This window comes from Papio anubis, chromosome X (genome assembly GCF_008728515.1).
Source record: "Papio anubis isolate 15944 chromosome X, Panubis1.0, whole genome shotgun sequence".
NCBI lineage: Eukaryota > Metazoa > Chordata > Mammalia > Primates > Cercopithecidae > Papio > Papio anubis.
Genome location: NC_044996.1, coordinates 72,735,894 through 72,751,713, shown reverse-complemented (window position 1 = coordinate 72,751,713; position 15,820 = coordinate 72,735,894). Strand labels below are relative to the sequence as shown.

The window sequence follows — 15,820 nt, the reverse complement described above, 5'->3', positions numbered from 1 at the left end:
AGTACTGAGCTGGTCAAGCCTAGGCACAAGGTGAAAGCAATTGATACATTAAATAAAACAAAGGGTTGAAGCACCAATCAATGTATTTTTTCTTTCAAGAGTTTATGGTAATGGCTAACTAATCAGGAAATTGTTAGGCATAAATTCAGGGATCTATTAAGTTGCTGTTTGGCACATTTAGGCAGAAAACTTTGAAGTCTATTGTACAGAAACTTAACTTGAGTGACCACAATGGAGTTTGCAGCTTTGTACTCAGTTTCCATGCCCAAGAATGTCCACAGAATTGGAGACCCTTGCTTGAGGGAGGTTGGATGCCTTTTATGAATAACCCTGAAATGAAGCCACAGTTGCATACTTTTAGTATTCCCTCAATCTTTGTCCAGAGAAATCCAAATCCATTTATCAGGATGACTGGATGAAGAGGAAATGTCCATATTTTTTAAGCTATTGGACATTAGCCCTGAACTGGTACTGAATCTTGGACACCTGGAATTCCACCATAGTCTACAAATCAGAGTGTGGGGCTATCAAGGTCAGAAGATAAAATAAGTTATAGTCCAAGTCTATCTCCCTACAGGGGAATTTAGACTGCAGATTAATGTTATATTTTATTTGCAAGTTCCAAAATGTGTAGTGGGAAAATACATAGTCAGCAACTGGAATAATCCCCATACTGGTTTCATGGTCCATGAGTTAGAGCTATTGCAAGAGTCACTACAACTCTCCTTACTCCCTGCCAAGACTGTAAAACAAAAGAGAAAGGAATTGCAGAGGTTATTACTACCATCAGATGCCTCCACAATACAAAAAAAAAAAATGTTATTTTTTTTCTATATTGCCATTTAATTTTATTTGGCTAGGGGCAAAGGCCAGATGTATTTTGGAAAATGACTATGGATTATTACAGAAGTAATTAGGGCATAAAGCAAATTTCAGCTTTAGTTCTGAATGTGATGTCTTTATGAAAGCAAATAAACACTGCTCTTGGCAGTTAATATGTAGCTATTTACATAATACATAACTTCCTCATCTCCCGTTTCTATCAGGAAGAAGAAGAAGAAGAAGAAGAAGAAGAAGAAGAAGAAGAAGAAGAAGAAGAAGAAGAAGAAGAAGAAGAAGAAGAAGAAGAAGAAGAAGAAGAAGGAGGAGGAGGAGGAGGAGGAGGAGGAGGAGGAGGAGGAGGAGGAGGAGGAGGAGGAGGAGGAGGAGGAAGAGGAGGAGGAGGAGGAGAAGTCGTCTGCTTTTTTGTGGATTTACCTTCCTATATTAGGGAGACATAATTTTTTCTTCCCTCTTACAATTTGGCCAAAAGTAACACGAATTATGTTTGTATCCCTCACAAAACATCATACTGTTCTCTTGTATTTATGACATTGTGCCAAGTAGAATTGATGAGCAGAAAGAAACAAGCATTACTAGTGCCTTAGTAAGATACATGCATATTTAGAGGTCCTGTCACATCTTTGATGTTTTCGAGGAGTCCAGTGGTGTAGGCCTGTTAGTATATTCTTTTTAAGTTTACAAACATTTATTGTCTCTTGTGCTGTCTGTCATAAAAAAATAGATTAAATGCTTGGTAGAACTTCTGGGATATTGGAGGCAACACATACCACACTTAGGTTTGTTGCTCCAACTCATTTACCAGGTAACCCATAAGGTTGTAAGTCTTGGGTATGGCCTAGTGGAAGAAAACACCTACAGTAGATCTAGGCTCCAGTGTAAGTTGCTCTGCCATTTGTGCCTTATAACCCATCAGACACAATAGCATTGGAAGTTTCTACAAAAGACAAAAATGTTCTGGGATAATTATAGCACCAACTCTTAAGCTTATGAAGTAAGGTCATGCTCTCTTCTTGTGATAACTATTTCCAAATTGAAATACTATTCCCATCTTCCTAACAGGCCTAGTAGAGACTAAATTCCCTGACCATGGGACACAAACTGACATGCAACCTAAACTGCATGTCATAAAAATAGTGATAACCTGCATTGGATCCTTAAAACATGATATGAGGAATGATATCCTAAAAAGATTCAAATATTGTTTCAGTTGAGATATAGCAACCTATCATATTGAGGTGCTACCCTTCAGGCTAAACTTTAAAGCAGCAGTCAATTTTGTCCTTTCTCCCATAAAGAGAGGTGACAGTGTTACCTTTATATTATTATTATTATTATTATATAATATTATATCTAACAGTCCTCTGAGGAAACTTTTGCTTCCTGTTCCCTGAATCTTGATTTTAGTGCCTTATGTGGCTCAGATTCCTGTCTTTGCCCAAATCTCATGTCTAATTGGTAGAGAGGCCTGTTGGGAAGTGATTGAATCATGGGAGCGGATTTCCCCTTGCTGTTCTCATGATAGAGAGTGAGTTCTCATGAGATCTCATGGTTTAAAAGTGTGTGGCACTTCCCCCTTCACTCTCACTCTCTCTCCTCATCTGCCATAGTAAGATGTGTTATCTTCCACTTCACTTTTCACCATGAGGCCTCACAGCCATGCATCCTGTTAAGCCTATGGAACTGTTAGTCCATCAAAACACTTTTCTTCATAAATTACCCAGTCTCAGGTACTTCTTTATAGCAGTATGAAAAATGAACCAATATAGAAACTTGGTACCAGAAGAGGGGGCATTGCTACAAAGATACCTAAATATGTAGAAGCAATTTTGGAACTGGGTAATGGTCAGAGGTTGGAGCAGTTTGGTGGGCTCAGAAGAAGACAGGAAGATGTGGGAATGTTTGGATCTTCCTAGAGACTTGTTGAATGGTTGTTACCAAAATATTGATAGTGACATGGACAATGAAGTCCAGGCTGAGGCAGTCTCAGACAGAGATGAGGAACTTATTGGGAACTGGAATAAAGGTCACTCTTGCTATGCTTTATCAAAGAGACTGGCAGCATTTTGCCTCTGCCCTAGAGATCTGTAGAACTCTGAATTTGAGAAAGATGATTTAGGGTATCAGGCAGAATAAATTTCTAAGCAGCAAAGCATTCAAAATATGACCTTGCTATTTCTAAAAGTGTACACTCATATGCTTGAAGAAAGAGAGGGTCTGAAATTGGAATTTACGTTTAAAAGGGAAGCAGACCATAAGAATTTGGAAAGTTTGCAGCCTGATCATATGATAAAAATCCAAAAACTCATTTTCTGGGGAGAAATTCAAGCTGGCTGAAGAAATTTGCACAGGTAAAGAGGAGCTGAATGTTAATAGCCAAGACAATGAGGAAAATGTCTCCAGGGCATGTCAGAGACCTTGACAGCAATCCCTCCCATCACAGGCCCAGAGACCTAGGAGGGAAAAATGGTTTCATAGACTGGGCCCAGGGCCCCCTTGCTCTGTGCAGCCTCAGACATGATGCTCTGCATCCCAGATGTTCCAGCTCCAGCTGTTGCTAAAAGTGGCCAAGGTACAGCTCAGGTCATTGCTTCAGAGGTTGCAAGCTCCAAGCCTTAGTGACTTCCATGTAGTGTTGAGCCCGCAGGTGTGTAGAAGACAAGAGTTGTGCATTGGAAACCTTTGCCTAGATTTCAGAGGATGTATGGAAATGCCTGGATGTCCAGGCAGAAGTCTGCTGCAGGGGCGGAGCTCTCAGGGAGAACCTCTACTAGGGCACTGCAGAGGAGAAATATGGGGTTGGATGCCCCACACAGAGTCCCCACTGGGGCACTGCCTAGTGGGACTGTGAAAAGAGGGCCACTGTCCTACAGACTCCAGAATGGTAGATTCACCAACAGCTTGCAATGTGAGCCTGGAAAAGTCACAGGAACTCAATGCCAGCCCCTGAAAGCAGCCATGGGGGCTGCACCCTGAAGAGCCACAGGGGTGGAGCTGCTCATGTCCTGGGGAGCCTAACCCTTGCTTCAGCATGTCCTATATGTGAGACATGGAATCAAAAGAGATTATTTTGGAGTTTTAAGACTTAATAACTGCCCTGCTGGGTTTCAGAATTGCATGGTGCCTGTAGACTCTTTGTTTTGGCCTATTTCTCCCATTTAGAATGGGAGCATTTACACAATGAATGTATCCCCATTGTATTTTGGAAATAACTAACATGCTTTTGATTTTACAGGCTCATAGGTGGAAAGGACTTGTCTTGTCTCAGATAAGACTTTGGACTTAGAATTTTGAGTTAATGCTGGAATTAGTTAAGACTTTGGGGGATTGTCGGGAAAGCATGGTTGGTTTTGAAATGTGAGAAAGATATGAGATTTGGGAGGGGCCAGGAGTGGAATGCTATCGTTTGGATTTGTTTCCCTGACCAAATCTCATGTCTAATTGGAGGAGGGGTCTGGTGGGAGGTGATTGGATTATGGGGGCAGATAATTCCCTTGTTGTTTTCATGATAGTGAATGTGTTCTCATGAGATCTGATGGTTTAAATGTGCATGGCCCTTTCTCTCTCTCTCTCTCTCTCTCTCTCTCTCTCTCTCTCTCTTCTCTACTCTCCTGCTCTGCCATGGTAAGAAGTGCTAGCTTCCCCTTTGCCTTCTGCTATGATTGTAAGCTTCTTGAGGTCTCCAAGCCATGCTTCCTGTTAAGCCTGCAGAACTGTGAGCCAATTAAACCTATTTTCTTTATAAATTACCCAGTATCAGGTATCTCTTTATAGCAGTGCAATAACAGATTAATACAGTGGGTGTATAAGTCCTGCTGCTCAGGGATGGAGAACTTTCACCAGAAAATTAAGTCATAGTTCCATTAAATTGGATCCTGAGACTGATTCTTAGTGATTTGGGGCTCTCCACAAACCAACAGGCAGAGAAATAATTGTTGTACTTACTGAGGTGATTGATTATGATTATCAAGGGAAAATTGTACTGCTACTAAACAGTGGAACCAAGGAAAACTATTACTGACTGGAACTCAAAAGATTCACTCGGATGCCTTTTCTCCTTCCTGGCCAATTGACCATTTTCGGTGAAAAACTGCAACAAATACAAGATTTCCAACAACTCAAACCCTGCAGTGAGACATATCTGAATTATTCCACTAGGTAAAACAAAACCCATCCAGCCAAGATGTTGCAGATGGCATAGGAAGATAAGGAATTGGTTGTGTAAGAAGAAAATTATGATGACCAACTTATGATTCCTTAACAGCTGGAAATCAAGAAATGAAGCAGCCATGCTTTTCTTGACTTCTTTTTCCCTGTTCCCACTGACATTGCCTTATATGAAGAGTAATGGTGGTGGCTAACATTTTAGTTTTAGGTCGAAATGTAGAATTGACAATATCTTGAAACTGGATGGTAGCTAATGAGAATTTATGTGTTCTCTATGCTGAGGACATGAATATTTTATCTGGATAAGCAAAAAGAGTGAACGCTGTGGAGAAAAGTAACGTGGGCTATGCTGGATATTCTCAGGTTCTTCAGAGCCACTCTTCACTCATCTGTTCTGCTTGTACCAAGGGTGCTGTCCTTTGTGGATTGCATCAAGGCACTCTTTTTCTTCTGGCTTCCAGTTGAGTTTGGTCAATGGGAGACACCAACAGGAGATTAAAGGACAAAGTAGTTGTGTCCCTCTACCAAAGACTGCAGCTCCTGTCAGGGAAAGTCTTCACCTATAGCTAGTCTTCCCCCTTGCTTCTTCAAGAATAGAGGTCATGAGGGCTCACCAGTGTTGTTAATCCTAGTGAACTTCATTGAGACTTATTATTTAGTAACTCACTTTACACTTTATACTTTGTCACTTTATTAACCTCTCTTCATTGTCCTGTTTGAGGGTGACATCTGTTTTCTGCTGAAACTCTGAATGGCACATCAAACATCAATTTCCAACTATTTAACCCAAGTAAATTTTGAGATCTGCAGGGCCAAGTCATATTATTTTTCATCCAAGTATGTAAGCCAGAAACCTGGGACTCATCAATGACAAAACTCCTTGATATACTTCATTTTAAATATGCAATTTATAATTATTTTCCAACACTTTTATGCCAAAAATATATCTTTATTTCCTCTTCTTCTTTATTTTATCATTGACACTTTCCTTGTCCAATCCATTATCATTTTTTGCTTGGACTACTGGAATGGCCTAATCGGTCTTACTATTTTCCCTTTTGTCTCTCTGTAATATACTTTTTCTCATTGCAGTCAAAGCAATCTTTTAAAAATACCAATCTGCTCCCATCCATGACCCTACTTAAAACCCTTCAAATGTCTCTTATTACTTTAAGTACAAAGATAAAAGGTTTTTCTTTGTTTGTTTGTTTGTTTTCACATAGCCTACAGTGTCCAACATGATCTGGACTCTCCCGAATTTTCCAACTTATTTTCATATAATACTCTTTACTCAGTGTGCTCAGGACCCTTTTTATTTCACTTTCACCAACAACCACATTCCTTCCTGCCTCAGGGACTTAGCTTTCAATTACTTCTGCCTGAGATTTACCTGATTTATACTACTTATACTTCAGCTTTCTGCTCAAATTTCACAGTAAGTTGAGACTTAATTATTAGTCCAGGATTCTCACCCCTGCCATTATAAACTCTCATAGGCATTCTGTATTTCTTCTTTACAATGAAGTAGCTGAATTATTTGAAAAAGTCTTTTACTCCCCAGGAGACTATATGCTTAATAGGGGCAGGGTCTATGTGTGTTTCACTCACAACTCTATCCATTCCCATTCCTGACAATAAATGAGTGAATGAATAATCATGTGAGGGTGAGTGAATGGATAGAATGGAAAGGTGGCACGAGTTATGATACCTAAAACTATGCTTCACACAATTCTTAGATATATGACTGCCCACTTTTCTGAGTGACAGATTTAGGGCTCTGAGTTTGTGGACAAATAATCAGAGAGCTAGTCTCTATTATTTATGCTTCCAGATGAACCTTCAAATAATTTTGCCAAATTCTAAAATCAATTCTTTTGGGATTTTAATTGAAATTCCTTAAAACAAGAAATTTAATTGTAGGAGAATTTGTCTATTTGTAATGTTCTTCCTCTCTTCTTTATTTACTTAACTTTTATTTTATATCTCTTAATTAAGTTTCATGACTTTCTTTATAATAATTCCATAAATTTCTTGTTGGTGCTACTTTATGTCCCTGTTGCTATTGTGAAAGTATTTCTTACCTGGCGATATTTCCCTTTAATTGGTTATTTGTGGTAAAAGGAAAGTAATTGTCTTTTGTTTATATCATACTGATTCTTCTTATTAATTTTTAAAGTTTTGATTATTCCACTAATATCTTATATGGTAAAAATATATCTAGTAATAAACATAATCTTAACCCTCCTTTAAAAGTTATATTTTTATTTGTTTTACATATTATTGAATTGGCCAGAATGTCTGGAACAACACTGAATAGCTTCAATAGCCAACATCATTTCCTGTGTTGTACCATTAGTTGTGACGTTATTTAAGATAAATTTGGAAATAGTGTATTTCCTTTTTCCTAAATTTCTATATGTATTTTAAGAAAAGCAATGGGTGTTAAATTTTATCAGATTCTTTCCACATATTCTTCTTTATAAAGAGCCACTTCTTGAATTTATCAATTACTGTCATTATCTTCTAACTACTGCATTTTTCTTTCTGTATGCTTTTTGTTTGTGATATTGCTTTATTTCTAAATTCTTAAAGTTAAATGTTTAATGTATTTCATTAAAAATAATGGTAGTATTTAAGGGTATGGATTTGACTAAGTAGTTTTGGCTACTGAAATTGACCAATACTTGGTATCCCAGCAGGTAATAAGGGATATCAGGAGCAATTTTTCACCTAATACAAGTGAAAGAGTTTATAGGACTCATGCCCCCTTGGTATGAAGTTTAGACTCTTAGATACATGAGTAATGATCACAGCATTTGAAGGTCTTAAATGTTATCAACATCTTATCCAAGGTTAGTCCTTAGTCATCTATTATAGCTGTACATAGTTGTTTAATTTGATGAAAAAGAAAACACTTTAAAATATTTTGAAGTGCTATGGGCCTGAAGCCTCTAAATAAATAGTTGAATTTACATGATAAGGCAATTATGGGATATTTATAAAAGAGTAATTAATATACTGTCAAAAAGGGAGTAAAATATGAAACTATAAAATATAAATATGTGTAGGTGGGAATGGAGGCAAAGTTGGGCTCATAATGTTAGATCTGTTACAGGTACACCAAAAGCTAAATAAGTAATACTAATTATTCACATTGAATATATCTCAAGTGATGAAATAAAAGAAAGAGTGGTTGTATAGAGTAAAATTTATTATAGGGTTGTAGAATTCATACAACCTAAACTCCTTACAGCATTCAGCACCTACACAATTTTGTGCATTCCACAATACACATATTAGTGAGAAAGAATCACTGCATTAGTTAAAAATGACTGTCTCATGAAAATTGTTCACATATAAGTCAGGTTAATTACAGAGCACCTAACAGAACTACAAAAATGTAATTTCTAAATTCAAGAAAGTTGTACAAAATGAAAAACAAAACAAACCAACAATGTTAAGAGACCTGATATATTTTACACAAAAAGTTCAAAAACAATTTTAAATATTTCAAATTTTAAAATTGCTCCACCATAAGATGAATAAAGAGCTTACTTAAAGGAAAAGAAAAAAACAAACAAACAAAAAAACAACGGATGGAATTTATTGGCAGGATGTTAGGTGACATATTCATGCTGCTTTCAGAAATCTAAACCCTATAAATTCAAAGAAAAAATGAAAATCATATAATTTCAGTTTCAAACAGCAAGCAATGCCAATTAAACTAAAATTTGACAAGAGCTTGCAGTGGTTAGTAGTTTTTTTTTTTTTTTTTTTCCTTTTACTAAAAGCATAAGCAATAGAGTAAATGCATGAGTAAATATCTTGAGTATCCCATAAACTTTAATGTTAAAGTCATATTGTAAATCTCTGACTTCTTATTACCAAGGATACTCTATCTGTTGCCTCTTACTCTTGACAGATCTTGGTCTCAACAATAAATTCGTTGGGGAAGTGTCTAATCTTCCAGCATTTATCAATGGCACGTTTGTTGAAACCTGTAAGGAAATGTGCAAAAAAAGTGGCTTTTGAAATTTTTGTGGAAAGGAAAATATATCTAGACTTGTTCCCCACATTTCCCGTATTCCACCTCCACTTTCCTCTACTGTGTAACACAGGGTGAAGGAAGGAATACATTAGTTACTTACCCAGCAAGAGGTCTCTGCGACGAAGGCGGAAGGACTTTCTGTTGTTGCAAAGTTGGTAAATAAAGATGCCAAGGTTACTAACATCACGAATTTCCTCCACAGCAACTAGGTCTTCACGAACCACATAAGTTTGAGGCAGGTATCTGCCACTCTGAAAATCAAAACCAAAGATTGAAATGAGAAACCTTTTTCCTTTTTAACTTAGAAGTTCAGGAGTAAAAGTGCAGGTTTGTTACTTAAGTAAACTTGTGTCATGGGGTTTGTTGTACAGATTATTTAATCACCCAGGTATTAAGCCTAGTACCCACTGGTTATTTTTCCTGATCCTGTCCCTTCTCCCATCTTCCAGCCTCTGAAAGACCGCAGTGTGTGTTGTTACCCTCTATGTGACCATGTGTTCTTTTCATTTGGCTCCCACTTATAAGTGAGAACATATGGCATTTGGTTTTCTGTTCCTGTGTTAGTTTGTAAGGTTAATGGCCTCCAGCTCTATCCATCTCTCTGCAAAGGACATGATCTTGTTTTGTTTTGTTTTTTTCTGTGATTTTTTTTTTTTTTTTGGCTGCATAGTATCCCATGGTGTATATGCATCATATTTTCTTTATCCAGTCTATCATTGACGGACATTTAGGCTGATTCCATGTCTTTGCTATTATAAATACTGCTGCAATGCACATACTTGTGCATGTGTCTTTATAATACAATGATTACTGGCACATACCCAGTAATGCAATTTCTAGGTCTAATAGTATTTCTGTCTTTAGGTCTGAGAAATCACCACAGCACCTTCCATAATGGCTGAACTAATTTACACAGACACCAATGGTATATAAGCATTCCTTTTTCTCCACAACCTAGCCAGCATCTGTTATTTTTTGACTTTTTAATAATAGCCATTCTGACTGGTGTGAGATGGTATCTCATTGTGGTTTTGATTTGCATTTATCTAATGTTCAGTGATGCTGAGCTTTTGTTCAAATGTTTGTTGCCTGCATGTATGTCTTCTTTTGAAAAGTGTCTGCTCATGTCATTTGCCCAAATTCTTAAGGACACTATTTAAATCCTTTCCTATACCAGATAATGACTGTAAAAAAATAATCTTTATTTTTTAGAGCAGTTTTAGGTTCACAACATTTTTTATTTGAAAATTATTTCAATAAAATGAAATGTTTTGGCCAAACTCATTATGTTTTAAAAAAACAAGGAAGTAAAATTACTTGGAGGTGCTTATGTAAAAATTTGACTTCCAAAATACATACCGCCAGTTTACCAAAGAGCTCTACCAGATTTTTTGGAGGCATAACAATAGAGGTATTGAGGGGCATCAGATAGCAGTTCCCCAGCAACAAGTCCAGGTAAGCAGTCATTCCCTGTTAGGTAGGGGAAAAAAGTCAGGTAAGACATAGAAGGCATTAACATTGCAAATTTTCCAACTACCATTAGATCAAGCAGCTACATCCTTTCAAAATCAACTAATGTGTATTCAACAACAAAAGAATGAAAAGGCTTTGCCTCAAAAACATGTGCATTCATGAATGAATTTAATACCTGCCAATGAAGTAAAAAAGAGAGAGAGAGAGGAAAAATAAAATCCTGGAATATTTATAGGAATGAGAAACCTTTTCAAAGTCATGAATAATTGCTGCAGGGTCACTATCAGAGAAACTGGGGACAGGCACATCAATGATTGCAATGTTGTCATCCTCACGAATGTCAGCCTCCTCAGCCACAGGCAGGAAGTTAGGCTCTCCTCCACGAAGGGAATTTGCAGGATCCTCAGAATCAAAGAAGCACATCTCTCCACGGTAAATGGTGCTCTAAAAGACAAAAAGGGAAAATTACAATCTTCTAATACTCACTATCATGATATTTGAATGGTTTTTCACACTCATATCAATTCACTGTACTATGTGTTAAGCCGAGGCTTGTTGACTACAGTTATCACGATGAAGACAAATCAATTTTATGAACTGAAAGGCAACTTGAAAACTTTCCCTAAATCTTCTTTTCTCTAGTTACCACTACAGAATTTTTTAAGTTGCTACTAAATGTCTAGCAACTAGTAATTCAAAGTATAATAATTATAATTATTATTACCTTGGGCATGAAGTACTTGTAAATGCAGGCTCCACCAACAATAAGTCCTGCCAAGATGAATGAAAGGCCTAAGAGAGTAAGCATACATCTCCCAGAGGAGCCCTCTTTTTCCTGGGTGGCAACTCGGAGCTCCTATTTATTAAAAAGCAAAACCAAAAACAAAACCAGATTGTACTTTTAGACACATAGTTGATTTTGTATACAATTTACCTCCCTTGAAACCCAAGATTTTTTTTTTAAATGTTAACTCATTTTAATTGCAGTCTGAATTTATTTCAAGACAATTTGTGAATCTAATAGATGTTAAAAAATGTCTCCGATTGTATTAACCTTCCATTTTGGCATTTCTAAACCCAAATATACATATGAAATTATTTCAAAATACATGCATCAAGGACCAAATTAAAATTACCATTTATTTATGCAATGTCATATTATTTTTTATTTTGCTAAGAACACTTAACACGATATTGACTCAATACATTTTAAAATGCATAACATAGTATTAATAATACGCACAATGTGGTAAAGCTGATCTCTAGAAATTATACTCAATAAACGGAAGTAATTACTTTTTGAACTAGTACACTGATATAATCACTAACTTTCTGGGATATGGTTCTGTTTCTTCATTATTTTTTCCAAATCAGTTTGTCAACTTAAAAGAAAATTAGTATCCTTTGATTAATTTATTAACTGATTTTTCAAAAAGCTGTTTTCTGAATATTAGGTTTTAAAGGTAGGAGTTCTATAAGGTATATGTCATTTTCCCTATATTTTGGAAATTAAAATATTGAAGGGAGAGATATAAATTTAATGCCCCTAATTTAACTGAGAAATAAAAGTTTCTTAATATCGATCAATATTCTATAACTGTGTATTGCATGAATGAAGTATTTTCCAAGTCCTGGGTGGAACACTTGATTTTGAAGTGTAGCATTTGCGATAGCTAGACAGGAAAGTTGTCTGTGTAACAGTGACTGTAATATTTTGCTAAAACAATAATTTGTTTTGGGATTGAAACAAGAAAGATCCAAAGCAAACAAGTAACTGATTGTGCCCTTCCCAGGGCAGTAGACTCCAATCTTTCCAATCCCATATTTGTACGTCACAATATATCCTAAGCAACATTGTTACTCGAGGATTGAATAAATGAAGTAAGCAAACCTAGGCCCTGATCATTAATGGGTAAATCATTCAAATGGGTATATAAATCGAATTGTTTTAGTCTTTTAGGTCATTAGCTCTTTTTCAGGACAACTACTCTAATGTTTATCAGAGCTTAAATTCATTTGATGAAAATAAATGCATAGATTACAAGTTAATGCAGATGAAAGGACAGACAATCATTTGATAAAGGTTTATTTTTCCAAAAATGTTTTTTTTTTTGAAAGTCAAAGAAATTTGAGATTCCCATTTTGTTCGCTAAATTTATTTAAGTTCAAACCCTCCATTAATTAGTACTCTATAAACTTTGAAGGCTTTTCTGTGTCCCAGTAATTTTCAGGATCTTTTAATTATTTTTATTAAAAAACAAAACCCTAAACTAGGATTAGTACTACAAAGATAGACCTATAAATTTTGATTTGGAATTACTGTACAATAATCTAGAACTGGAGACTTAAAAATTATATTTTAGATGATTAAAATGAGTTTCATAAAGATAAAGTAACTTGCTCATAAGTCACATAATAGCTTAATTTGAAATTCTGAGATAAATACATTTATTTTTTCTGGCAACTGAGACATGAGAAGAACAGTTTGCCCTGTAATTTCATTTATTCTTTCAATAATTCAAGAAGTTTATTATTAAGCAAGTCCTAAATATTAGAATTTCAATTTCATAAGATATTACATGCTAGAAATAAGGATTTTTTTGTTTTCATTTATATCTATTGGATTTCAGGTTGGTGTGAGCCATCAATTACCATAGCTAATTTCTCTTGGAACTCTTTTGAAGTGATTGTACACTATGTCTGACATCATATTTGTCATGCTCAACCTCTAGTGAGCTAGCTGATCAATGTATTACAATACAATATATCAAGTATTTTTATCAGTGTCCTGTAGTGGCCAGGTAAGGATCCTGTTACGTTTTCTCCAAAACCTAACAGCAAAGTATAATCAAAGTGCAAAGGCTCAGTTTTGTTTATTCCTCATCGCACCACAGTCCTGGCAGAAGTATTGCTTGCATATTAACTGAATCTATCTACAAGTCATGAAATGCTTGGCGGTGAGGAAAAAAAAAAAAAAAGGATTACTGTGTGGCTATATTCAACTACTGGCCTCTAATTAGACCTCCCAAAAAATCTGACCATGTTTAACCTACAAACTAAGCAGGAGAACAATTACATATTTGACCTCTGTCATTTAATCAAAACCTCAACAATGCAAGAGGGTGTTACTTTTGAGCTCTAAAATGTATAATACACAAAAGCTAGTTTTATTGCAGGATTTAATATTGAAAGTTTCCATAATAAAACGCTGGATAAGCACATTAACATTTCAAATTGTGTGTACAATCAACTTTTACTACATGGATTCTCGTTTAACTCAAAGGACTTTTTATATCTCCACTTTGAACACAAAAGTTAAAACTGTATAGAGAACAACACAAGTTAGGATAGATCTGCAAGCTCCAACACTTTACAGATTTCATAGAACACGAAGAAAATACTATTGCCCTTTAAAATTGAGATTATACTGAGGAGTAGTATACGAACCCTGAAAACATAGTAGGTGTTTAAAAGAAATAGAAATAGGACTAAATAAATAATGGACAACATTTTGGGGAAGAGCTTCCCCAGTTCCTGTCAAAGCTAGTAGTTTAAATTACAACACTGGACCTGCTTCAGATCTCTATATAGAGGGAAGGGGATGTTGTTCAACAAGAAAAATAAAAATAAAAAAAAAAATTGAAAAGTATCCCCAAATTTGTTTTTACAAGAGAAGAGTGTTTTCTTTAGGAAATACCACTCTAAAAATATACTAGGCTCTTGCAGTAAAAGGGCACAGTGAACACCCTAAATTGGCACTAAGACCTACCTCAATTTTGACAGCTCCTTTATCTAATGTTTAAAGCCACCTGTGACCAGAGAGAAACTGAAAATACTCGCGCGCTCAAGCAGACCACTTGCCCCAACCCATACTGCCTGGAGTTAAAAGTGCCCTTTGCTCCTCACCCCACCTCCACGAACACTCAGAGATGGTAGAAAGATTTAGAGTCTTAGAACTTCATCTACACCAAAAGGAAAGAAAGAAATGTTAAATCTCCCGGTCTTGCTCACCCCCTTGTGTCCCCTCTGTTCCTGGGGAGACTATGCGCGTCCCTGGAGGTGGGGACTGGGCGACATGCCCCTCCTTGATCCCCAGGTCCCTACACGTTACCCAAGAGACAATGACAACCAGTCCCAGGGCATCTCCTCAAACTCTCTCTGACATCCCTCCAGGATAGGTGGTGTGGGCTAGAACAGACTGAACATGGCACGACACACGGGAATGCAGAGTGACATAGGGTGCGGTAAGCAGAAGGTGCCGCGAGGAGACAGAACCGAGACGACCGGGTAAACCCCAGAGACAGCGTAAGAGGCGCAAGAGGGGCCCTCCCAGGGAAACTTCATTTTCTCCTTTGCTACCAGCCCTCTTTCCTTCGCCCACCCGTTCCCAACCCCGCCCTGGGACAGCTACCTTGCCGGTCAGTATCTGAGTTCTGACCGTGCGGCTCAGGAGGGCCTCCACGTCTTGCCGCGCCTCCTCCTTTTGCACCGCGGTGGGGGTATTGAAGGCGATTTTCACCATAGTGAATGCTCGGGCTGCGCGGTACGGCGCTGCTGGAATCAGCGTCCTGGGCTGCAGATTACAAGAGGAGATCCTGCTAGCCCGAACAGCACTTACTTAATCTTCAGTCTAACACTACTGCAAGCCGAGGTCTGGGATACTTATGACGCAGCCCCAAACTGGGGGGAGACTGTGGGCGGGCCCAGGGAAGTGCCTAAAGGGAGGAGCGAGAGGGGGCCCAAAAGGGGCCCAAGTGCCTGAGTTGGGGGTTTGCGAGGTGGGGCGGATTTGCCACGGGGGGAAGAGGAGGGGAAATGGAGCCCTTGGCCAGCTCAGGCTGAACGTGCCTCACCTGCACCTCAGGCATGCTCCCACCCACTCTCTGCAACTTCAGATAAGAGCAAGACAGGAAGGAAGCCTGCTGTGTCTTGTCTGTCTGCCTCTGTCCAGGCCACAATAGCCCCTGACTCTGACTGTTTTCTCAAACTTGGACCCGACTCCCCGCAGGGCCTGGGACTGTAGCTTGGCAGTAACTCAAACTTCCTTAGCTCTGGACCCACCCAGGCCCCAAAAGCGCCGTTCTACAAAGGTTTTTTTCCTTGATAATAATATCTTTCTTTTAAAGAACACCTAGAAGCCTGTTTATAGTTACCCGGTTCATTCTTTCAACAAACTGCTGTTTTTTAATATTTGCTTGCTTGTGTTTTGCAATTTTAATATCTCAACCTAAGGGGATGCTAGATCAGAAAGATAGGGCTCCTGCCTCCCCAGCACCCCATTTTGTAGATAAG

The 15,820-nt window shown here is 37.6% G+C and overlaps 1 protein-coding gene across 1 annotated transcript; it reads right to left on the bottom strand.

Moving 5' to 3' along the window:
• Positions 1-8,197: 8,197 nt before the first annotated feature.
• Positions 8,198-15,426, bottom strand: ITM2A (integral membrane protein 2A). The gene is made up of 6 exons (XM_003917927.4): positions 14,940-15,426; positions 11,253-11,384; positions 10,775-10,972; positions 10,415-10,525; positions 9,156-9,306; positions 8,198-9,005 (listed from the first exon to the last, which is right to left on the bottom strand). The coding sequence occupies exons 1-6, from the start codon at positions 15,048-15,050 to the stop codon at positions 8,917-8,919; spliced, it is 792 nt and encodes a 263-aa protein (XP_003917976.1). The 5' UTR covers positions 15,051-15,426; the 3' UTR covers positions 8,198-8,916.
• Between the last annotated feature and the right edge of the window lie 394 nt (positions 15,427-15,820).

What these genes read in the sequence shown, in the direction of transcription:
- ITM2A (XM_003917927.4), bottom strand. Translation starts at nt 15,050, where the DNA reads ATGGTGAAAATCGCCTTCAATACCCCCACCGCGGTGCAAAAGGAGGAG. An exon ending in ACAAGTACTTCATGCCCAAG is followed by an intron (nt 10,973 to 11,252) that starts GTAATAATAATT and finishes TTTGTCTTTTAG; the next exon opens with AGCACCATTTACCGTGGAGA. An exon ending in AGCTCTTTGGTAAACTGGCG is followed by an intron (nt 9,307 to 10,414) that starts GTATGTATTTTG and finishes TTTGATTTTCAG; the next exon opens with AGTGGCAGATACCTGCCTCA.